At 46.5% G+C, this 19258-nt stretch overlaps 2 protein-coding genes and 1 non-coding gene across 14 annotated transcripts in view; 2 read left to right on the top strand and 1 right to left on the bottom strand.

The window, feature by feature from the left end:
• Nucleotides 1-4333, top strand: part of ATXN1 (ataxin 1) — a 396258-nt gene extending 391925 nt beyond the window's left edge. For all 9 annotated transcript variants that reach the window (XM_088024129.1, XM_028107406.2, XM_028107400.2 and 6 more), the window contains one exon: nucleotides 3399-4333. In XM_088024129.1, the coding sequence (XP_087880255.1) occupies nucleotides 3399-3929 (531 nt within the window). In that variant the 3' untranslated portion in view covers nucleotides 3930-4333. The remainder of the gene's footprint in view (nucleotides 1-3398) is intronic.
• LOC114212645 (small nucleolar RNA SNORA40) lies at nucleotides 282-403 on the top strand. The gene has a single exon (XR_003610027.1). It is a non-coding gene; the product is annotated as a small nucleolar RNA SNORA40 (small nucleolar RNA).
• A 7205-nt stretch (nucleotides 4334-11538) lies between the features above and the next one.
• Nucleotides 11539-19258, bottom strand: part of GMPR (guanosine monophosphate reductase) — a 45090-nt gene continuing 37370 nt past the window's right edge. For all 4 annotated transcript variants that reach the window (XM_028107408.2, XM_028107410.2, XM_028107411.2 and 1 more), the window contains 2 exons: nucleotides 17909-18068; nucleotides 11539-14219 (listed from right to left, as the gene is read on the bottom strand). In XM_028107408.2, coding sequence (XP_027963209.1) covers nucleotides 14039-14219; nucleotides 17909-18068 — 341 coding nt within the window. In that variant the 3' untranslated portion in view covers nucleotides 11539-14038. The remainder of the gene's footprint in view (nucleotides 14220-17908; nucleotides 18069-19258) is intronic.

The raw sequence follows: 19258 nt of genomic DNA, 5'->3' as shown, positions 1-19258 counted from the left end.
TTGAGTGTTTTAAAGGTACTCCATTGTCTTCTAGACAAAACAGTTCCATTTTTTAAGTCAATAAATTTTTATTTAAGATATTTCACACGGGATTCCTTCCACTGCGGATCACCTTAGCTCCTCCAAAGTGGGAGTCACAATCTTCAAAATCACCTCTCTACAAAGAACTTTTGTTCTATCCACAGTTGTCACTGTCAGTCAGCCCACGGTTCTTATGGTTGGGCTTCTCTGATCTCCACTTGAATATGGACAGACTTCACAGACTCCCCACCTGTAATCTTTGCACTTGCTTTTGATTTTGTTTAGCTCACAAAGACTTAGACAAGTGGGAAAAACAAATCCTCTTTTGCAACCCAGAACTCATTGTTCAGTGGGAATTTTGATACAGGTGAGAAGGAACATGATACCCAAAATAGTTCCATTCTTTTTTATTATTATTATTATGTTATGTTAATCACCATACACTACATCATTAGTTTTTGATGTAGTGTTCCATGGTTCATTGTTTGCATATAACACCCAGGGCTCCACGCAGAATGTGTCCTCTTTAATACCCATCACCAGGCTAACCCATCCTCCCACCCCCCCTCCCCTCTAGAACCCTCAGTTTGTTTTTCAGAGTCCATCATCTCTCATGGTTCATCTACCCCTCTGATTCCCCCCCCTTCGTTCTTCCCCTCCTGCTATTTTCTTCCTCTTCTTTTTTTTTTTTAACATATAACGTATTATTTGTTTCAGAGGTACAGATCTGTGATTCAACAGTCTTGCACAATTCACAGCGCTCACCATAGCACATACCCTCCCCATAGTTCCATTCTTTTTAGTGAGAAGTCAACTATGAATGTAATTGTTGCCTATTTGGAGGTAATGCATATTTTATTCTGGAGACTTTGGGGATTTTCTTTTCCTATCTTTGGTTTGTAGCAGTTAAACTGAGCCCTGCTGAGGTGAGAAATTCTTTTTCTTTTTCCTGCTTGGGGGTTAGGCCTTCTTGAATCTGCAGATTATTGTCTCATATCAATTTGGAAAAATTCTGAGCTATCATTTCCTCAAAAATATTCCTTCTGCCCTGTGATCTCCCTCTTCTCCTGGTATGATTCAATTTATGTGTCTGTTAGACCTTCTCAGTGTGTCTTCTATGTCTCTCTCCTCTCCTCTCCTCTCTTCTGTGTTACTGTCTTTTTGTCTCTCTGTCTCATTCTGTATCGTTCCTTCCAAAGCACTAATTAAGGAATCCGGTTCACCAGTTCTCTCATCAACCACATTTATTCTGTTGGAAAATCCATTGTAGTCTCCTATTTTAGTGAATGTATATTTCTTTATTCTAGAATTTCCATGGATCTTTTGAAAACAGATTCCAGTTCTCTACCAAATCCTCAAACTTGTCTTTAATCTCCTTAAATATTGTAAATATAGGTCATTTTAATGTCTGTATCTGATGACTCTACTTCAGAAGCCCCTGTGGGTCTGTTTCTATTATCTGTTGTTTCTGTTGGTTTTTTATTCATGTCCTCTGGTCTGTTCATGGACCTTGCCCCTCTTTTTTAATTGAGTGTCTTTTATTTGAAAAACTGTGGAAATAATTCAAGACCTTAACCCAATTTTAGGGGTTAAGATGATTAAAATCTGAGTTTCAGACCTTGAGAGGGCCTGTCTACTTCTGGTTCACCTTACTTCTAGAGTACAGCACTCAGCACTTTGGGGTCACAGCCCAAACAAGTAGAACTCACCAGAAAGCACCCTCCCTTGGTACACCTGAAGGGTACACTGAATTTCCTTCCCTACTCCCCCCTCCTCCACCCCCTTGAGATTACCAGAGGTCTACTTGGTTTTGAAACTGCTCAAGTTTGAAATGTGCAGATGCCCTCAGGGGAAAATAGGTTTAAATCTCTTGGCCATCACCCTTTTCTGAGCCTTACCTGGTGGTTTTTCATTATCTTATTTTCTGTCTAATGCCATAAGAAATCATTTTTTACAGTTCACCCCTAATTTTTGTTTGGTTGGTTTTTGTTCAGAGCATTTAGTTGTCCTCAGTGAGAAGATTGTTCCAGATTACCTAGTCTACTATCCCTAGAAAAGCCATTGAAAATTGACTCTTTAAAACTACTTCATTGTTTTTTTCTTTTTTATATAGCATAAAGTTGAAGAAAAAAAATTCTATGAAAATTAAACCGTTAAAACCTCAAGTGCATTTCAACCTAATTTAATGGCAACAGTAGGACTTTCACTGGACACTATCTCCTTGCTTTGCTCACCTATTCCTACTTCCGGGAGTGTCTTCTCCTTGCAACCACACGTGTACTCCACTCCCCTTTATGTTTTAAAACTCAGCAAAATGTATCCTCATCCAGGAAGACTTCCTTAAGCACCTCCTCTTCAAACTGGTCTATATGCCTTTCCTCTGCCCTCCAGCAACTTAATGTTGGTATTCAAGTATTATAACCTCACTCGCTACATTGATGGGCAATTGTGTTCATGTGCCTCTTTTGTCCACTTGATTGTGAACTACTTTGGGACCAGGACTGGCTTTTTCAGTTTATTTCCTTAGCACAGTGCGCACATGGCACATGGTGGTAGAGAAAACAGCAAGCTCTTGAGAGTCTATTGAGCTTCCCCCACTTTTGATAGTTGTCTTCAAACAAATGCACAGGCTGATTTGAGTACCTGGTGCTTGACCCTGGATGGGCCAAGTACTTGAGCTCTCTATGTCCTAAATTTTACCCTCTCCCCAACATTGTCCACTCCTCAAACCTTCCAAATGTTGCCCAGCCTTCAGGGTCCCAGGGAAGCCCTCCTTCTTTACTCCAGCCTTCACTGGTTCTGCTCCCCTCAATTCCTGAGTACACACTCATGTATCCGATAAATATTTATTAAGCTTCAACCACGTGCCAGGGGCCCTTTTAGGGGCCAGGGATACAGTGATAAACAGGGCAGTGCTGCCTGCATACAGTTTCCTAATTAGCCCTATCCTACATGAGAATAGCATTTTCCCAGTGAGCTGATAACGTGTAAGAGTGTGTCTTGTGCTGGAGTCCCCTGCAGAGCCTGGCTCAGTGCTGAACACTGAGTATCTGTCCTGGCATCCTTGGGGGCCGATCCATTTGTTTTAAAGGAGGCCAGCTAGAGAGCTGATACTTAGTAAAATGGTATTTTGAATACTAAAGGGAATTTTACTGGCTTCTTCCCAGCACCGATATATGGTAGGTACACAGGTACAGCCCAAAATTAAGAGCCTCATTTGTGTGTATGGGTGGATGAGGCTTGGGGAACGAAGTCTACCTCCCCGCACCGCCCCCCCCCCCAGTGTGGCTCATGCACGTGTGGGTGTGTATGGCATAAAACAAGAATCAGATGTCTTCATCATCCCTTTGCCTGTCTGTCTCTCCCTGTTTCCACAGGTCAGCGTGGAGGTTTTGGTAGAGTACCCTTTTTTTGTGTTTGGACAGGGCTGGTCATCCTGCTGTCCAGAGAGAACCAGCCAGCTCTTTGATCTGCCGTGTTCCAAACTCTCAGTTGGGGATGTCTGCATCTCGCTGACCCTCAAGAACCTGAAGAACGGCTCTGTTAAAAAGGGCCCGCCGGTGGATCCCGCCAGCGTCCTGCTGAAGCATTCAAAGACCGACATCCTGGCAGGCAGCAGACACAGGTACGCGGAGCAGGAGAACGGCATCAACCAGGGAAGTGCCCAGATGCTGTCTGAGAATGGCGAACTCAAGTTTCCGGAAAAAATAGGATTGCCTGCAGCGCCCTTGCTCACCAAAACAGAACCCAGCAAGCCCACAGCGACGAGGAAGAGGAGGTGGTCGGCCCCGGAGACCCGCAAACTGGAGAAGTCAGAAGACGAGCCACCTTTGACTCTTCCTAAGCCTTCTCTAATTCCTCAGGAGGTTAAGATTTGCATTGAAGGCCGGTCTAATGTAGGCAAGTAGAGGCAGTGTGGGGAAAAGGAAATTCGGCTCTCCCTTATCATTTGTATCCAGATTACTGTACTGTAGGCTAAATAACACAGTATTTACATGTTACCCTCTTTAGGTTTCTGTTCTAACCTTGTCATTAGAGTTACAGCCGGTGTTGCACAGGAGACCGGTGCACTTGCTTTTCCAGGAGTGTCTGGCAATGACAGTGGGGGGGGGGGGGCGGGGCGGGGCAGGGCCCCCCCCCACCCCGCGCGCAGGCTCCGGGCGTCCCGGTAGAAACGAAATGTGGCTTCCGAGCACCTGCCTTTTCCAGCCGCACAGAAGCCTCCACTGGGCGCTGACTTCCGCCACTTACCAACCCCCACCCCACCCCGAGAAAGTTCTGCGGGGCAGGGAGCTGTGGGGGCGGGGGTGGGCGCGCGCGTGCGCGCGCACGTGTGGGGGGGCACAGGTGCATGGCCAGGGAGGCTCCCCTTCCCTCCGCCTCCCTCTGTCCCACTCTCTCCGGCCCTCAGCGCGGGCCCGGAGGTCCAGGGGGAAGGTCCTCGGGAGGTTCTGCTGTGCAAAACAAACATCAGGAATCCAGCTGCAGGGCACGCTAGAGAGGCCTCAGACAGCACATGGAAAGCTAACCGTGTAAAAGATCCTTTTTTTTTTCCTCCAACATATTTTACAATAAAAGCAACTTTTAATCCTATAGATATATATTTCCCCCTATGGGGCCTGACTGCACTGATATTTTTTTAGAGCAACTGCCACACGTGGGATTTCGTTTCTGCTTTTACTAGGGCAGTGATGTCTCCAGGGTGTCCCGGTGGGCTGGGCGGCTTCTGCTTGTCGCGCCCCGCACGGTGAGGGGGGCGGCGGCCGGGATGGCAGAGGGTGGACACCCAGTATGGATTCCGTGCAGTGTTAGGAAAACCAATCAGGTTATCACATTGACTTCGCTCCCAAGAGGTAGACGCAAACTGCCCTTCAGACGCTGCGGGAGCTCTTCTTCGCATTGGGTTTGCAAATCTTGTCTTTTAACTCTAGTACTGTTTATAGTTCATGACTATGGACAACTCGGGTGCCACTTTTTTCAGATTCCAGTGTGACGTGAGGAATTAGATTTTGAAGATGAGCATATATATTACTATCTCTAAGCACTTAAAATGCTGTTCACACTTTATTACCAAGCATCTTGGTCTATCATTCAACAAGTACTGTATCTCCCTTTAAACTCTTTGGGAAGAAAAACAAAACAAAACAAAAAAAAAAAAACTAAGTTGCTTTCTTTTTTTCAACACTGTAACTACATTTCAGCTCTGCAGAGTTTCTCACGAGCAAGATATTGGAAGTTTCAATGTGGTTTAAAGGGATGAATGTGAATTATGAACTAGTAGGTGACAATGAATGACCACCGAGTACAGCCTGACAGAAGGCACTTTTCACTTTGATGTTTGAGAAAGAATTAAAGGCATATGCAGAGCTGGCAGAGAAACTGAGAGAAAAGGGATGGAAAAAAGAATACTCATTTTTGTCCAGTGTTTTTCTTTTTAAGATGAACTTTTAAAGAACCTTGCGATTTGCACATCTTGAGTTTATAATTTGTGTGATATTCCTGCAGTTTTTATCCAATAACATTGTGGGAAAGGTTTGGGGGACTGAACGAGCATAAATAAATGTAGCAAAATTACTTTCTAACCTGCCTAAACTCTAGGCCATTTTATAAGGTTATGTTCCTTTCAAAATTCATTTTGGTCTTTCTACCACATCTGTCACAAAAAAACAAAAAAACAAAAAAAAAAACAGGTCTTAGCAGGACAACTCTGAGAATTTTCTTCAGACTCATTGAGAAAGTTTTCCATAAAGACATTTATATATGTGAGCAAGTTTTTTTAAAAAAAACAATTACTTTATTATTGTTGATATTAATGTTATTTTCAGAATGACTTTTTTTTTTTTCATCTGAAATGGAATCGAGATTTTAATGTTTGGTACAAACCCAGAAAGGGTATATTTCACAGTTTAAACCTTTCATCCCCAGAGACCTGAAACATTGTTTGTGGGTTTTGAGTGTGTGTCTTAAAGTGCTTTTAAAAAAAAAAAAATAAAGTTTTATAAGTAGGGAGAAATTTTTAAATATTCTTACTTGGAACGGCTACAATTTATCTGAACACATAATTGGATTTTTCTTTGACTACTGAAAGTATTACTTCTTGCATTTCACAAATTTGAAAAAAAAATTCTTATGTCAACCCACATTGTGGCTGTCGAGTACCCCATTATATTTAGCTCTCAGCAGAACTAATGATATTTATAAACCGTTTTCTGGGGTGTACCAAAAACATTTGAATAGGTTTCGAAGAGCTAGAACTGGTCCTTGACTTTCTGTGGATTTCATTACCCTCTCAGCATGCTAGCAGAGAGCTGGGGGAGCCCATTCTTGTGGTCATACTGCTTGTTTAGCGCTGTATTTTTTTTTTTTTTTTAATGTTTCTGCTCAGAGAACTTGCTTAATCTTCCATATATTCTGCTCAGGGCACTTGCAATTATTAGGTCTTGTTTTTCTTTTTCTTTTTCTTTTCTTTTTTTTTTTTTTGTAACCTTTGATGGTAAGAGGAATACAGAGCTGCCATATAGACTCTGTCCTCATCAGTACCACTATTTACAGAAACTCACGTGGACGCAGAAACACACACACACCAACTTTCGGCTTAACTTCCAGTATCGAACTCACTGGATCCTCAACACCAACACTAAAATGGGAAAATATACATGGTTTGGAGCAATAGGAACATCCCCATAATTTTTGTGCTTCTATTTCAGGTATAGGAATTATAAAATCATTGGTTCTTTCTAAACGTCGTCCCATTTCATTCTCTTGCTTTTTTAGCGTGTGCAATACTTCCCGTGCCAATAGGCCCGACCAGTGTGCTCTAAGTGAAAGCTCATTCCCCCGTTGGGTGCATCTTCCCTGTTCTGGCCAGAGAAGGGCTGGCGGGGAGGAACCAGGAAGGGGAGAGCCTCCCGCAGCGAGCTCCCCACCTCGGATGCTGGGGCGGGAAGCTTTCAGGAGCCCCGTGTGTCTGTCACCATGTTGCAGAAAGAGCCAGTGAAGGAGAGCTAGGGGACGAGCTGCAGTCCCCCCGTCACCACGAGGAATGTGGAGAGGGAGGAGGCAGGTTCATTTCTAAGGTGCACCCTGGAGCAAATAGAACCGGGATCGACCCATTCAATCTCCAGGGTGTTTTCCAGAGTGGACAGGTCCCTCCTCCTCAGGTCTGTGTCCTTGAGACTTTGAGCCGTGCCTCTGAGTGTGACCTGACGTGTGTGTGTGTGTGTGTGTGTGTGTGTGTGCGCACGCACTCTGAGCATGCGGCCAGTGGCCGCGGAGGGGCCACCAGCGAACAATGGTCACCGCTCTTCTGTGGCAGCTTTTTCTTCAAATAGGAAGAACATCCAAAGGACAGGGAACCTCGTCTTGCTGGCAGACACTGGCAAGCCTTTGTCACTGCTCCTGTGTGGCAAACCCAACAATGACAGGCGTAGAAATTCTTCGGTCCCGTGCAGCTTACGAGGATCAGCCATGCGCCTCTGTACGATGTCCACTTTGCAATATCTAGCCATCTTTAGTTCTTCTTTCTTTCCCGTTTTCCATTTCTAAACTACTAACAGCAGGCCTTTTGCATTTACAATGGAACACGATCACCAAGAAAATCAGTCAGGGCGAAAACAAAAACAACAAAAACCAACAAACAAGAACCTCTCTTTATAGGGATTTCTAAATACATAAAATGACTGTTCTTTAGAATGTTTCACTTCAGAACCATTTCAAGTTTGTTGGGGCCACACTGGGGAGGGGGGTGGGGGATACAGAGATGGATGCCACTTACCTCAAACCCTGTAAAGTGGAAATCCAAATTGCATTTTCGTTCAGACTTTCGGGATAATTTTCTATGTCGGTCAATTTTTTGGTTCTCCCCCACTCAACCCAGTTTGGTATGGGAGGATTTGATTTTTTTCTTTTTTTCTTTTTTTATGGCTGTTGATCCCATGGCTAACTCTGAATGGTGACCCTCTGTGTTTTCTGTTAGGTGAGTGTGTTGGGCTTTTTCCCCCACCAGGAAGTGGCAGCATCCCTCTTTCTCCCCTACAAGGAACTCTGCGAAACCTTTCTCACCTCTTACTCAGGGACGGGGCTGGCGTGTGTGTGGTACACACTGGTGTGTCCAGAAGCAGCACTTGGCTTGCTCTGGAGTAGGGTTGTACAACTCCGAGGAATGTTTGGATTTCCTGCATCGTGTGGATTACTCCTTAGATACTGCATACATTGCAATATAATGCTGCATGTTCAAGGTGAACAGTAGCTCCTAGTAATCATAAAATTCACTCTTTGCACATAGTTTGATCTTTACTGAAATGTGTTGCCAAAATTTATTTTTGTTGTTGTCGCTTTGGGATTTTTGTTTGTTTTTTAAGGAAACAATTGACAATACCCTCTAACATCTGTGACTACTAAGGAAACCTATTACTTTCATAGAGAAAAAAAAAATCTCAAAATGCTTTTGAAGACACTAATGCCATGCTATTTCAGATGTGGGAGAAGCAGGAGAGCTCTTGGGACAGGAGGCCAGGCTTTGTGAGCTGTGCTGGTTGTCATGGCTACTGTCTCCTGAACCGCAAGCAGCTCAACAAACTGGTCTGTTCTCTCCCAGAAGGCTTTGCACTTCTGTTTCCTAGTCACCCACGGTGATTCCAGGTGAAAGACGGGGCGGCAGTCTCGGCGGCCCAATCCAGCACCTTCGGTGGGAATCTAAAAGGAAAGGAAGTTACGCTTTTTATTTTTTAAAGTGGACTGGAAGTCTTTGCTTCCACCTTTGTGTTTTTAACCCAGAATTTCTGAAATAGAGAATTTAGGAACACATCAAGTAATAAATATACAGAAAATATACTTTTTTATAAAGCACATACGTGCATATGCTATTGTGTTGGGTTGGTTTCCTCTTTTTTCCACGGACAGTGTTGTGTTTCTGTTGATAGGGAAACTCCAAAGAATTTGCACACCTCCACTCCGGAGCTGAGATTTCTTTTACATAGATGACCTCGCTTCAAATATGTTACCTTACAGGATAGGATCTTTTCTTGTAGCACTATACCTTGTGGGAACTTTCTTTCTCTCTCTCTCTCTCTCTCTCTCTCTTTTTTTAATGTACACCTAATTTGAGAAGCTGAAGAAGAAAAAATTTTGAAGCACTCACTTTGAGGAGTACAGGTAATGTTCTCAAAAATTGCACAAAAGAAAAATGAATGTCGAAATGATTCATTCAGTGTTCGAAAGACATGGATCTGTTGAAACAATGAGTTTCATACCTTGTTTGTAAAAAAAAAAAGCATAAAGGTTGAAAGTTACATGTTTTGGGTTTTTTATTTTGTATATAGAAAATCGTCATGTCTCAAATAATCAGATTTGTGTGGTTATGGCCTGGAAGAATTACTACGTAAAAGGCTCTTAAACTATACCTATGCTTCCTTTATGTTTTTGTTACATAGAGCCCTCTTCCGAGGGAGGGCAACTCTGTATTCTGAAATTTGAGGATACTGTTCATTCCTGTGCTGAAAGTACTTCTCTGAGCTCCTTTCTTGGTTTAAACTCTCAAGCCCTTGCAACTCCTTTTTTTCTCCAGAGATCACGTTTGACATCCTCAGCACTTCCTGTTCCAATAAACCCAAAGAATATAATCCTGAACAAGAAGTGTTTGTAACAAGGGATCCTAGCTACCAGGAAAACAGAACTCATTATGAGGACAAAAAAAAAAAAAAAAGGCTCAGCCTTCTTCCCCCCACCCCACCCCCACACACACCTCATTTAAATGGGGGGATCAAACATGAATTTCAGTTTCAATGCCTAGTTATACTTTAGTTTTTCGGGGGGCTTTTCCTTTCATCTTGAGGCCAAAATCAATGTGGAGCAACTTCTCAGAAGAGTCCTATCTTGTCCCCAAATCAAGGCAGCCGGCGGAAACTGGACAGCCGCCGGGGTGTTGAACACACCCACGAACAATTCTTAAATTCAGAATCTCAGCCCCTCCCTTACCTTTAAAATGCAAAGCTTCTGGTAGCTGACATTCACCTGTACGATGGCGGGAGGGGACAGTGGCTTCAGCTTTTCGTGTCCTTCATGACTTGCATCCAAATGGTTCAGCTGTATTAAAATTAAGTGCATTTGGCCAATAGGTAGTATCTGTATGGTAACGGTCTCTAAGAATTTCCGTAACTTTTCCTATCTGAAAGGACTCAAGTCTTCCACTGCAGATAATTGGAGACTTCACCCAAGTTTTCTTCCCCTTTAGTTTGTGTGTTCGTTTGCTGTCTGGATGGCCAACGAGCCTGTCTCCTTTTCCATGGCCAGTCTGAAGGCCGGCGTTGGAAGCGCTGTTTACAGTAATCCCTCCCGGGAGAGCATCCTGTCCTCCGGAGTATCAAGTCTGAGATGACGGACACTGGCTGAGAGCTGGGTCTTTACAGAGCAGTTACCAAGAAGTCGGGGGTGTAGGTTTCCTCAGGTTCCTACCCGAACCACTGAATCTTAAGGTATCCTCTGGTCCAGGAGCGGGGTAAATTAGTCAGTGAACCTTGAACTTGACACCCGTACATTCGGTTCTGCGAATACTGCCCTTTGGGCCTTTTCAGGTGGTTTCCTCCTCCTGGGTCTTCACCTGTAAACCCATTTAGGGTCAAGTGAATGGAGGTTTCAGGAGAGCCCTGCCTAGTATTCGTGGGGGCCTTTGGTTAAGACAGTCCTAACTTCTGGCCCCAGGGCCATCTCTGAGATTCGGACCCTCGTCTGTTTTATGATCAGATCATTACCCACCAAACTTCCAATTGTATGCCTCCCACCGGCCAAGGGAAAAGAGACACCAGAACTTTGAGGGCACTATCAGACTGATATGGCCAGTACAGAGGAGAACTAGGGAAGGAATGTTTTGCACCTTATTGAAAAGAAAATTTTAAGTGCATACATAGTTAAGAGCTTTTATTGTGACAGGAGAACTTTTTTCCATATGCGTGCATACTCTCTGTAATTCCAGTGTAAAATATTGTACTTGCACTAGCTTTTTTAAAACAAATATTAAAAAAAATGGAAGAATTCATATTCTATTTTCTAATCGTGGTGTGTCTATTTGTAGGATACACTCGAGTCTGTTTATTGAATTTTATGGTCCCTTTCTTTGATGGTGCTTGCAGGTTTTCTAGGTAGAAATTATTTCATTATTATAATAAAACAATGTTTGATTCAAAATTTGAACAAAATTGTTTTAAATAAATTGTCTGTATACCAGTACAAGTTTATTGTTTCAGTATACTCGTACTAATAAAATAACAGTGCCAATTGCAAACGTGTGTCCTTGTGTCAGGTCCTTGAAGAAAAGAGGAGACTGAGGAAAAGATGGTAATCTCGCACTTAGCCCCCCTGTGAGCACTGGGTTGGTGTGGTGAGGAGGGACACAAGGCAATGCTTTTCCTACTGCTTTTTTTTGGGGGGGTGGGGAGGTAGGGGGAGGCAAGACGGCTTGGTTATGCCTTGGTTATGCCCGAGACGAGGTCTGAGATAAAAGGCACATTTCAACAGCCCATGTTTTGACTTATTCAGTTCACGTTTTATTTCTCCTATCTGAACAATGCTGTTGACAAGAGAGATTTGTTTCTAAATAGCATTCGGTAGCTTCATGGAACTCCTGTAGCATCATCGATACATTCTGGAACAGTGTTGCTGTACACTGGTTTGTGGTCTGACCGTGGAAAGTTCCAGAAAGTTCCAGAAATTCGACAAGCGAGCCCCCCGCCCCTGGCATGCATGCGGAGGAGCCCGTTTGTCTCAAGGGTGTTGCATTGCAAGCATGCACCGTGCCCACTCCTAGCCGTTGCCCCAGGACATAATCCCCCCAGGACCCATGCACGGGAGCCCCTCAGCCCCATCCGGACGTGTGCCTATAGAATCCTTCCAGCCTTACGATTCTGCATGGCAGCAGCCCAAGGTGAAGGGCAGCTCATTCACAGACTCCCCCCCGCCCCAGACTCCTAAGCAGGAAGGCTAGCAGGTTGCCGCAGATACTCAGGCATCCTGCCCGATACCAGGGCTGAGGGCGACCCCGGTCCAGGCTCCCCGGGGCCCGTGGCTGTGGGACACAAAGCATAATGGAGGCTTCAGGGTGAAGTTTGCAAAATCTCTGCTTCTAAGTGACTCACTTCCCTAAAAATTAGGTGAGCAAAGGACGGTCCTCCAGCTCATGGAAATGAAGCGGGCAAAAGCTCTACACGAGAGGGATAAAGCAGGCACAGGTCTCTGCAAAGAGCACAGCCTCTAGTGGGCTCCGGGGGGGGGGGGGCCCTCCGGGACCACTCTGGGTGTGGCAGGAAAGCTGGCTGTGCCCCCCTCAGGCAGGGCTATGCCCTCAAAGTTCCCTTACTATTGCTGGTGCATTCGGAATGGGTTTGTTTAAGACCTTTCCTTCTCTCCCTTATTTTGCAACAGAGAATCTCTTAAAATGAACACACTGAAGGGCCTGAGTAGAAAAACTCTTCCACAGGAGTAGTAGTGTGGGCCTCAAACCTCAGACAAGCGAACAGGAAAGGTGGGGTGCCTCCAGGCAAACCCCACACCTCGCTCTGTATGTTAAACACCCTCCAGCCCATTCATGTTTCCACGAGTCCGAGAACTACTCTCAATGGATTGAGAGGGGAGAGTAGCACAACGGAATTCGAGTTGCTGGGCCTTTAAATGAATTCTTATGAAACTACAAATGGACCTATAATTTCCTGGAGCACTATGGCCTGGATGGATCCTTCCTCTAGTGGCAGTTCACAAGGGACCTCAGGCCGTTAATTTGTCCTTAAACGGTAGCACCGTGCGACCCTTCTCTACTCCAGGGTAGTCGCTTGCTTTTTCAAGGAAAATGGACTCTTGTGTCTGGTTCAAGCCTCATTCAAAAGAAAATAAAGTAAAACATCCTGGTCTGCATATATTTTCCAGTCCTATTACTCAGGGTATGCTCCAGAAGCAGTGACCGGTCATCGTTAATCCATATTCACTGTTTAAACCAGTGTGGTGGTGGCCGGTCTGTAGGATTCCTCCAAGGCCATGGGTCCATTCTCCAAGGAAATACCACTGTTACCAGTCGGTGAATACCATGTGGTCCTTCCTCGAAAGTATGAATGGCCTTGACAAGGACGTATTTCTAACTCAGATTTTAAACCACTGACTTGTAGAAAGCCGCTGGGCAAGGTTTGCGCTGTGTTTCAGTAAGGATTCCACTTGCCAATTTTTGGGTGGCTAACCTTCCAATAAAACATCCCGTGAACTTCAAGATAATGTCTATTCTCTTTAAGAGAGAGGCCAGCCTGACAGGTTGGGGCTGAGGAGGGAAGAGAGGAAGGAAAACAAAACTCAATGAAAAACCAAGAGAGGGACAGCGTCCCGAAAGCAACACTGACCCCACAGGGCCGGACACCTGTTCCCAAAAGGCACGTGTAACGCAGGTGGTGAAAACACGTCACCACACCTCATATCCGCAGGAGACCACTTCTTCAAGTTCATGGGTCTAGGCGGGCGCTTTCGTCCTTTGCAGGCGCGACCAGAAGCGGAGGAGGGGAGCCCAGGGACTCTGACCCCCCTCCCCCGCCTCCATCCTCCCCTGCTCGCTCCTCCCGCCGTGCCTCAACCGCTAACAACCAAGCGTGGGAAGAAGGTAGAAAACCCCCAAGCTCCCCTGACAACTTGTTTCTGCAAATGCAAACTCCAGCACTCCACCAAGTCTTAAGATAATTGCATTATATTAAAGTGAAACCATTTTTCTTTAAAAAAAGAAAGAAAGAAAGAAAAGAAAAGAAATGAAAGAAAAAGGGGAATTAGTTTTAACAATGAGGTTATGAGTTCCAGGCGGCTGGGCTCTGACCACTGACGCGGTCAGTGCCCTGCTTCCAGCCCCCGCCCCCAAAGGCACCAAGGGAGCCCCAAAGCCTCTGGGGAGTAGTCCACCATTCAGGAGCGGCCAGAAACTCTGACGTAACATGAGGGCGGTGGGAAAGCAGGTGTGCATGGAAGCTTCCACGAGCTGGACGTCACCTCATCCTCAAGGTTAGCTGAACACGGTGTTGTGCTGTTGCGTCACCCGGATGAACGTCGCCCTCCTGCTGAGCTCTTTGAGTTTGGCGGCCCCCACGTAAGTGCAGGTAGACCTCAGTCCCCCAAGAATATCCAGAATTGTGTTTTCGACATCCCCCTTGTAAGGCACTTCCACAGTCTTGCCCTCAGAGGCTCTGAAAGAAAAAGGAAGCTTGTCTTTTAATCTTTTTTTTTTTTTCTTCCCTTTAAGAACCCAGCCAGGGGGCACCTAGGTGACTCAGACGGTTGAGCGTCTGCCTTTGGCTCGGGTCATGATCTCCAGGTCCTGGGATCGAGCCCCACGTCGGGCTCCCTGCTCAGCTTCTCCCCACTCTCTCTGTATCTCTCTGTCTCAAATGAATAAATAAAAAATTCTTAAAAAAGAACCCAGGCAGAATTATTCCCAGCTTTAGCCCTTTCAACAGCCAACAGCCGCCCCCCCGTCCAAGGCACTCAGGTAGCTAAATGCCGCCGTCTGACCCCCACGTTGCTACAAAAGCGAGCTGCTCACACCAGCAGCTCAGATGAATGCATTCCTCCCACCCGAAGCGCACAGCCTCACTGCTGGCTGCCAGGGGCGCCGGGAAAAGAAAGTCCTCGTCAGCAGCCTTGGAAGAAGTGGACCCACACCTTACTCTCGGATGTCCCCCTCACACTGGGGCCCCCACTCTGCCCCTAAGAGAAACCAACTCCACCTTTCTCCTCCAGCTTCATCCTGACACCAGCATCTGACTGACCCAGGGTCCCAAATGCCCCAGGGGAAGACCAGCCCTGGCAGATTACCTCTTGAACGACTCTGGCCACTGCCTCTTCTTTTCTCACTCCCCGATCAACAGCAGAAGCCCGGAGCTTCGCCCACCCAAACACCAGCTCTCCAAGCAGACCCCGAGTGTCCTCAAAGAGGCCGATCAAGAGGAGGAGGAAGGTATCAATACAGACAGCCTCCCGCTTACGACGGTTTGAGGTCACCATGGTGGGAAAGCGATATTCACTCAGTAGAAAGCATACTTTCAATTTTGAATTTGGATCCTTTCCCAGGCTGGCGATGTGCCAACAACCCCAACCGGTGATGCGGGTCACCGGTGCCTACAGAGACATCAGCCCCAGGACTGGGACAGGGGAGCAACCACTCTGCACCCGTACAACCGGTCTGTTTTTCAGAATATTCAATAAATTCAACCCTTTATTATCAAACAGGCCTTGTGTTGGGTGATTCTGCCCCACGGTAGGCTACCCTAAGTGTTCTGAGCACATTTAAGGTAGGCCAGGCTGAGCTAGGATGTTCAGGGGGTTAGGTGTCTCAAATGCATTTCAATTTATCATTATTTTCCCCATAAGACGGGTTTATTGGGACGCAGCCCCGGGCTTAAGTTGAGGAAGATCCGTAAAATGCACAACTCTAGCCCCACTAAGTGGCACGGACATGCAGTCCAGACTCGCCTTTGGAGGGGGCATTACAAGAAGGAAATGTCCAACCTATGCAAAACTCTAGCCCTCATCTGAGGCTCGGGCAATCTAGAAAGTCTCACAATTAACCAAATTCTGGAACTTTCTTTAGTTGGTCTCTTCAACAAGAAAAATACAGCGTCTCTCAATCAGAAACTCCTTGCCTAGAATCTCAAGATGGTATTAATTCTCGAGCACTGGAATCCATACAGGCAAGACTGGCCTTAAGTGCAACGAAGTCTACCTCCCTAAACCACTGACTAGACCCAGGGCTGGCCTCGTGGCCGGTTCAGAGCACCGAGCTCCGACGCCCAGGCCTGGCCACACCCAAGCCGGTTCATGTCACCGCGTGCGGTGACCGAGACCACCACCTCTGCACTTGGGCTCACAACGACCACCATTTCTCTTCTGAAAGAGATTTCCATGGCCCGCCTGGGGCTTGCTGGAAGTCATCTGGATGCTCATCGTTGTTTGCTGACGGGGGACGGTCCCCTTTTGCAAGTCATCTGTCACTGAGGCGCACGTCGTCTCGTCTGGTAAACAAAGGTACTTTGATCTGTCTCCCAGGGACAGCGTGGGGCATAAATGGTTAATGGCCGGGAAGGGACCAGCGAAGCAGAAATAGCTTTGCCTTAATTAAATACCAGCGTCAAAGGCGAGGGGGCGAGGGAGGCGGACACACAGACACAGAGGGGCAGAGACACGGAGAGAAAAACAGAGGCAGCCTGCAGGGCTCAGGCTGCCTCCAGATTGATGTTCAAATTCCTTCAGTACTTGCCCTTCCTGTCCAAAATTTGAATCCGCTTCCAGAATCTTCTATTTTCTGTTTTGTCTAAACCCTGCTAAAATGACAGGAGAGGATTTTTCTGTTGGGGCCTCAGCTTCCCTATGTGGCACAGGCTGGTCTGCCCTCCTCTGTCTAGTTTCCTTAGAACCCAGAACAGATGCAACAGCTAGAGGGCAGAGTGTCCTCCAGGCAAAGCATCTAGGGGTGCTGGAACCACGAGGGCTCCACGGAACGTCGCAGCACATAGCAGACACGGCACAGGCCCTGGGACAGGGACAGCGGCTGCTGGTAAAGCGTGAAGCTTCTGGACCAGAGGTCCAGGGTGGCACCGAGGCAGTGATCCTCCCCCTGCCCAGCCTCATAAACTGGGCAACCTCCTCCATCGGGCACCACATGGGAGCAAGGGACTTCTGAGGCTGCACGGGAAGGAGAGTCCTCCTTTCCAGGGTGAAGGTATAGACCTAGTCTCCTATGCCTCTTTTCCACCCTGCCTTCCCCACACTGTCACATCCTCTTTACTGAGGTCCGCCGCCTGGAAAGGGAGAATGAGACTGAAGAATGAGAATGGACAACAGTCCGCCAGTCCCCCCGGACTGAAGCACAGAACTCTGGCGGAGTACCCCACGCCTCCCGCCTGCCCGGGCGCCTGTGAATCTCAGTGGGGTTCTGAGATTTTACCTCCAGCAGTGTTTGAGGCTCATACAACACCTCTGCATCCCAGATTCTCGAGATAAGCTAGGGGACGTGGGGTGAATGGTAGGAAATGGAGGGCGTCCACCAGGGAGGGCTTGAACTCCCATCCCAGTGCCCGAGGCTTCCCGGAGAAAGGCAATCCCTCCCTCCCAGCGGACTTCCTTCTGAGGAAGCAAGACCTTCTGTCCTGTCCACTTCGTGTGATTTGTCATCAGGCTAATGTTGATGAGAAGCAATGGCAGCTTCTAGGGAACAGGGCCAGGGAGTAGATACGTGCTGTTCTAAGGTTCTTCAAACACACATGTGGACAATTAAGATGAAGTGAAACAGAAAAGGCCAGGTTATGTTTGGGGATCGTGGATTTGGGGGAAATAACACAAAAAACCAGAAGCAAGCAACTCTTCTGCAGTGAGTAACACAACTAAATGGCTAAATATGCTGCCGATGTCAACCGTCAAAGCCTGGAGGCAGGTGAGAGTCCTACCATAGGGGAAACACGGCATCTTCCAGAAAGGCCTAACCTCCACGCGGTGGTGTGTACCACACACACCTGTTTTCATATGCAATGGGAAACCCATTCCTCAACCCAATTCTTACAGCCCAAATTCATGCTAGGCTAGAGATGGGTGGTTTCGGAGCTAGCTCAGAGCTACCAGGACAAGGAAAAATATTCTTGCCTAACCCCCGGCAAGTCTGGAGTGTCTGGTTAAGCAGGAGTCCTACCTGCTCACACATACCCCCTCATCACGCTTCCGTCCCGTCCCAGAACACTTCTGCTCTGCACTGCATTTTGAGGGCCCCAAACACAGCAAATGCTAGTTGGATAAAAACTGGGGCTATTTAAAAAGAAGCAGGGTATGTTTTCTGGCTCCTTCCCACAGCACGTCAGTGTCAATAGAGTTGATGTTCGAGACCTACCTGTATTCAGCAACCCCTCCTGCATGCTTCTTCATTGCCGTTTCGGAGCTCATTCCGTAGAAGAGCTTGAGCTTCTGCCCATTCTTCTCGATCACCTCTCCGGCACACTCCGTGTGGCCTGAAAACATCCCTCCCAGCATGACAAAATCCGCTCCAGCTCCTAAACTCCAACGGTGGGGACAAAAAGCAGCCATAGGGAAAAAGCTCAGAGAAAACCGGCTGTAGAAGGATCGACAAGCTACTCCAACTCACCCCTCCTGACTCCCAGCAATAATCAAGAGAAAAGCTCAACCTCTCCCTTTCTGGAAAAAGTGGAGAAGGCCTGCCATGTGGGGAGACAGACTCTGGACACTGAGAAAGAAATGCAGCTAAAGGCTAAACACTGGACAGTCCTGAATGGTAACTGACGACTGACCATGACCACTTTCCAAACACAGTTTGTCTAAGTCTCATCATCAAAGCAGCATTAAGAACTGGGCAGCATTTCCTACAGCATGTTGCCCAGTCTCTCCTCCGGTGCCCTCATCAGGCATCTGGTCTACCTTAGGCTAGCAGCACCCTCACACTCGGCTTGTGTAGATCACGAAAGACCTCAGAACAGACTGAAACTCCTACACTGGAGACCGGGTACTAAGAAGACAAACTTAATTATATATAGAGAGAGAGATAGATGATAGATAGATAGATATCTCCCGTAGTCTGCATTTGAATGACTTCAGTAGACTTCCACTTTTTGATGTGACCTAAGGAAGCACTAATAGGTTTTAAGTGTTGCCTGCGTGTTTGAGAAGCCTGAAGTCATTAAGCTAAAACCCAACATCAAAAATTGGAAGCCAGGTAACTTGTGCAGAAGGAATACACAGAGAACAATGGGGTGGTATGGCCAGAGCATAATTAGGGCAGGGTACCTAGGCTGGATTTTCTGGTTTTCCCCCAAATTGGAATTGTAATAAAAATTTTTTGGATGGGCTATTTCAATTTTCAGTAGCAAATGTATGCGGAGGATCCTATTACCATTGAGACTTATTTGGGGGGAAAAAAGGAGGATTGTTCTTTCTCTCAGCATGCCACAGTGTTCTACACTATCTATCTATCTATCATCTATATATCTGTACATATAGATATAGATATATAGCATGGAGTTGCTTCTCCAGTGTTTATCATAGGACACGGCATACGGCAGATGTATGATAACTACTTGTCAAGAATGGAAAAGGTGTATGTGGAAAACTAGCAACACCACCATTCCCCATCCTGTTCATGGTGATGCTACAGTCTCCCCTCTGACTATGAACGTCTCCTATGTCCCGTTGAGGGTTTGCATTTAGAACGCAAGCACATCAGGATACA

This window comes from Eumetopias jubatus, unplaced genomic scaffold, assembly GCF_037043125.1.
Source record: "Eumetopias jubatus isolate StellerSeaLion01/CBP00866 unplaced genomic scaffold, mEumJub1_p1.0 scaffold_6, whole genome shotgun sequence".
Lineage (NCBI taxonomy): Eukaryota > Metazoa > Chordata > Mammalia > Carnivora > Otariidae > Eumetopias > Eumetopias jubatus.
Note: the sequence above shows the minus strand (reverse complement) of the source record. Positions and strands in the feature narration are given on the sequence as shown.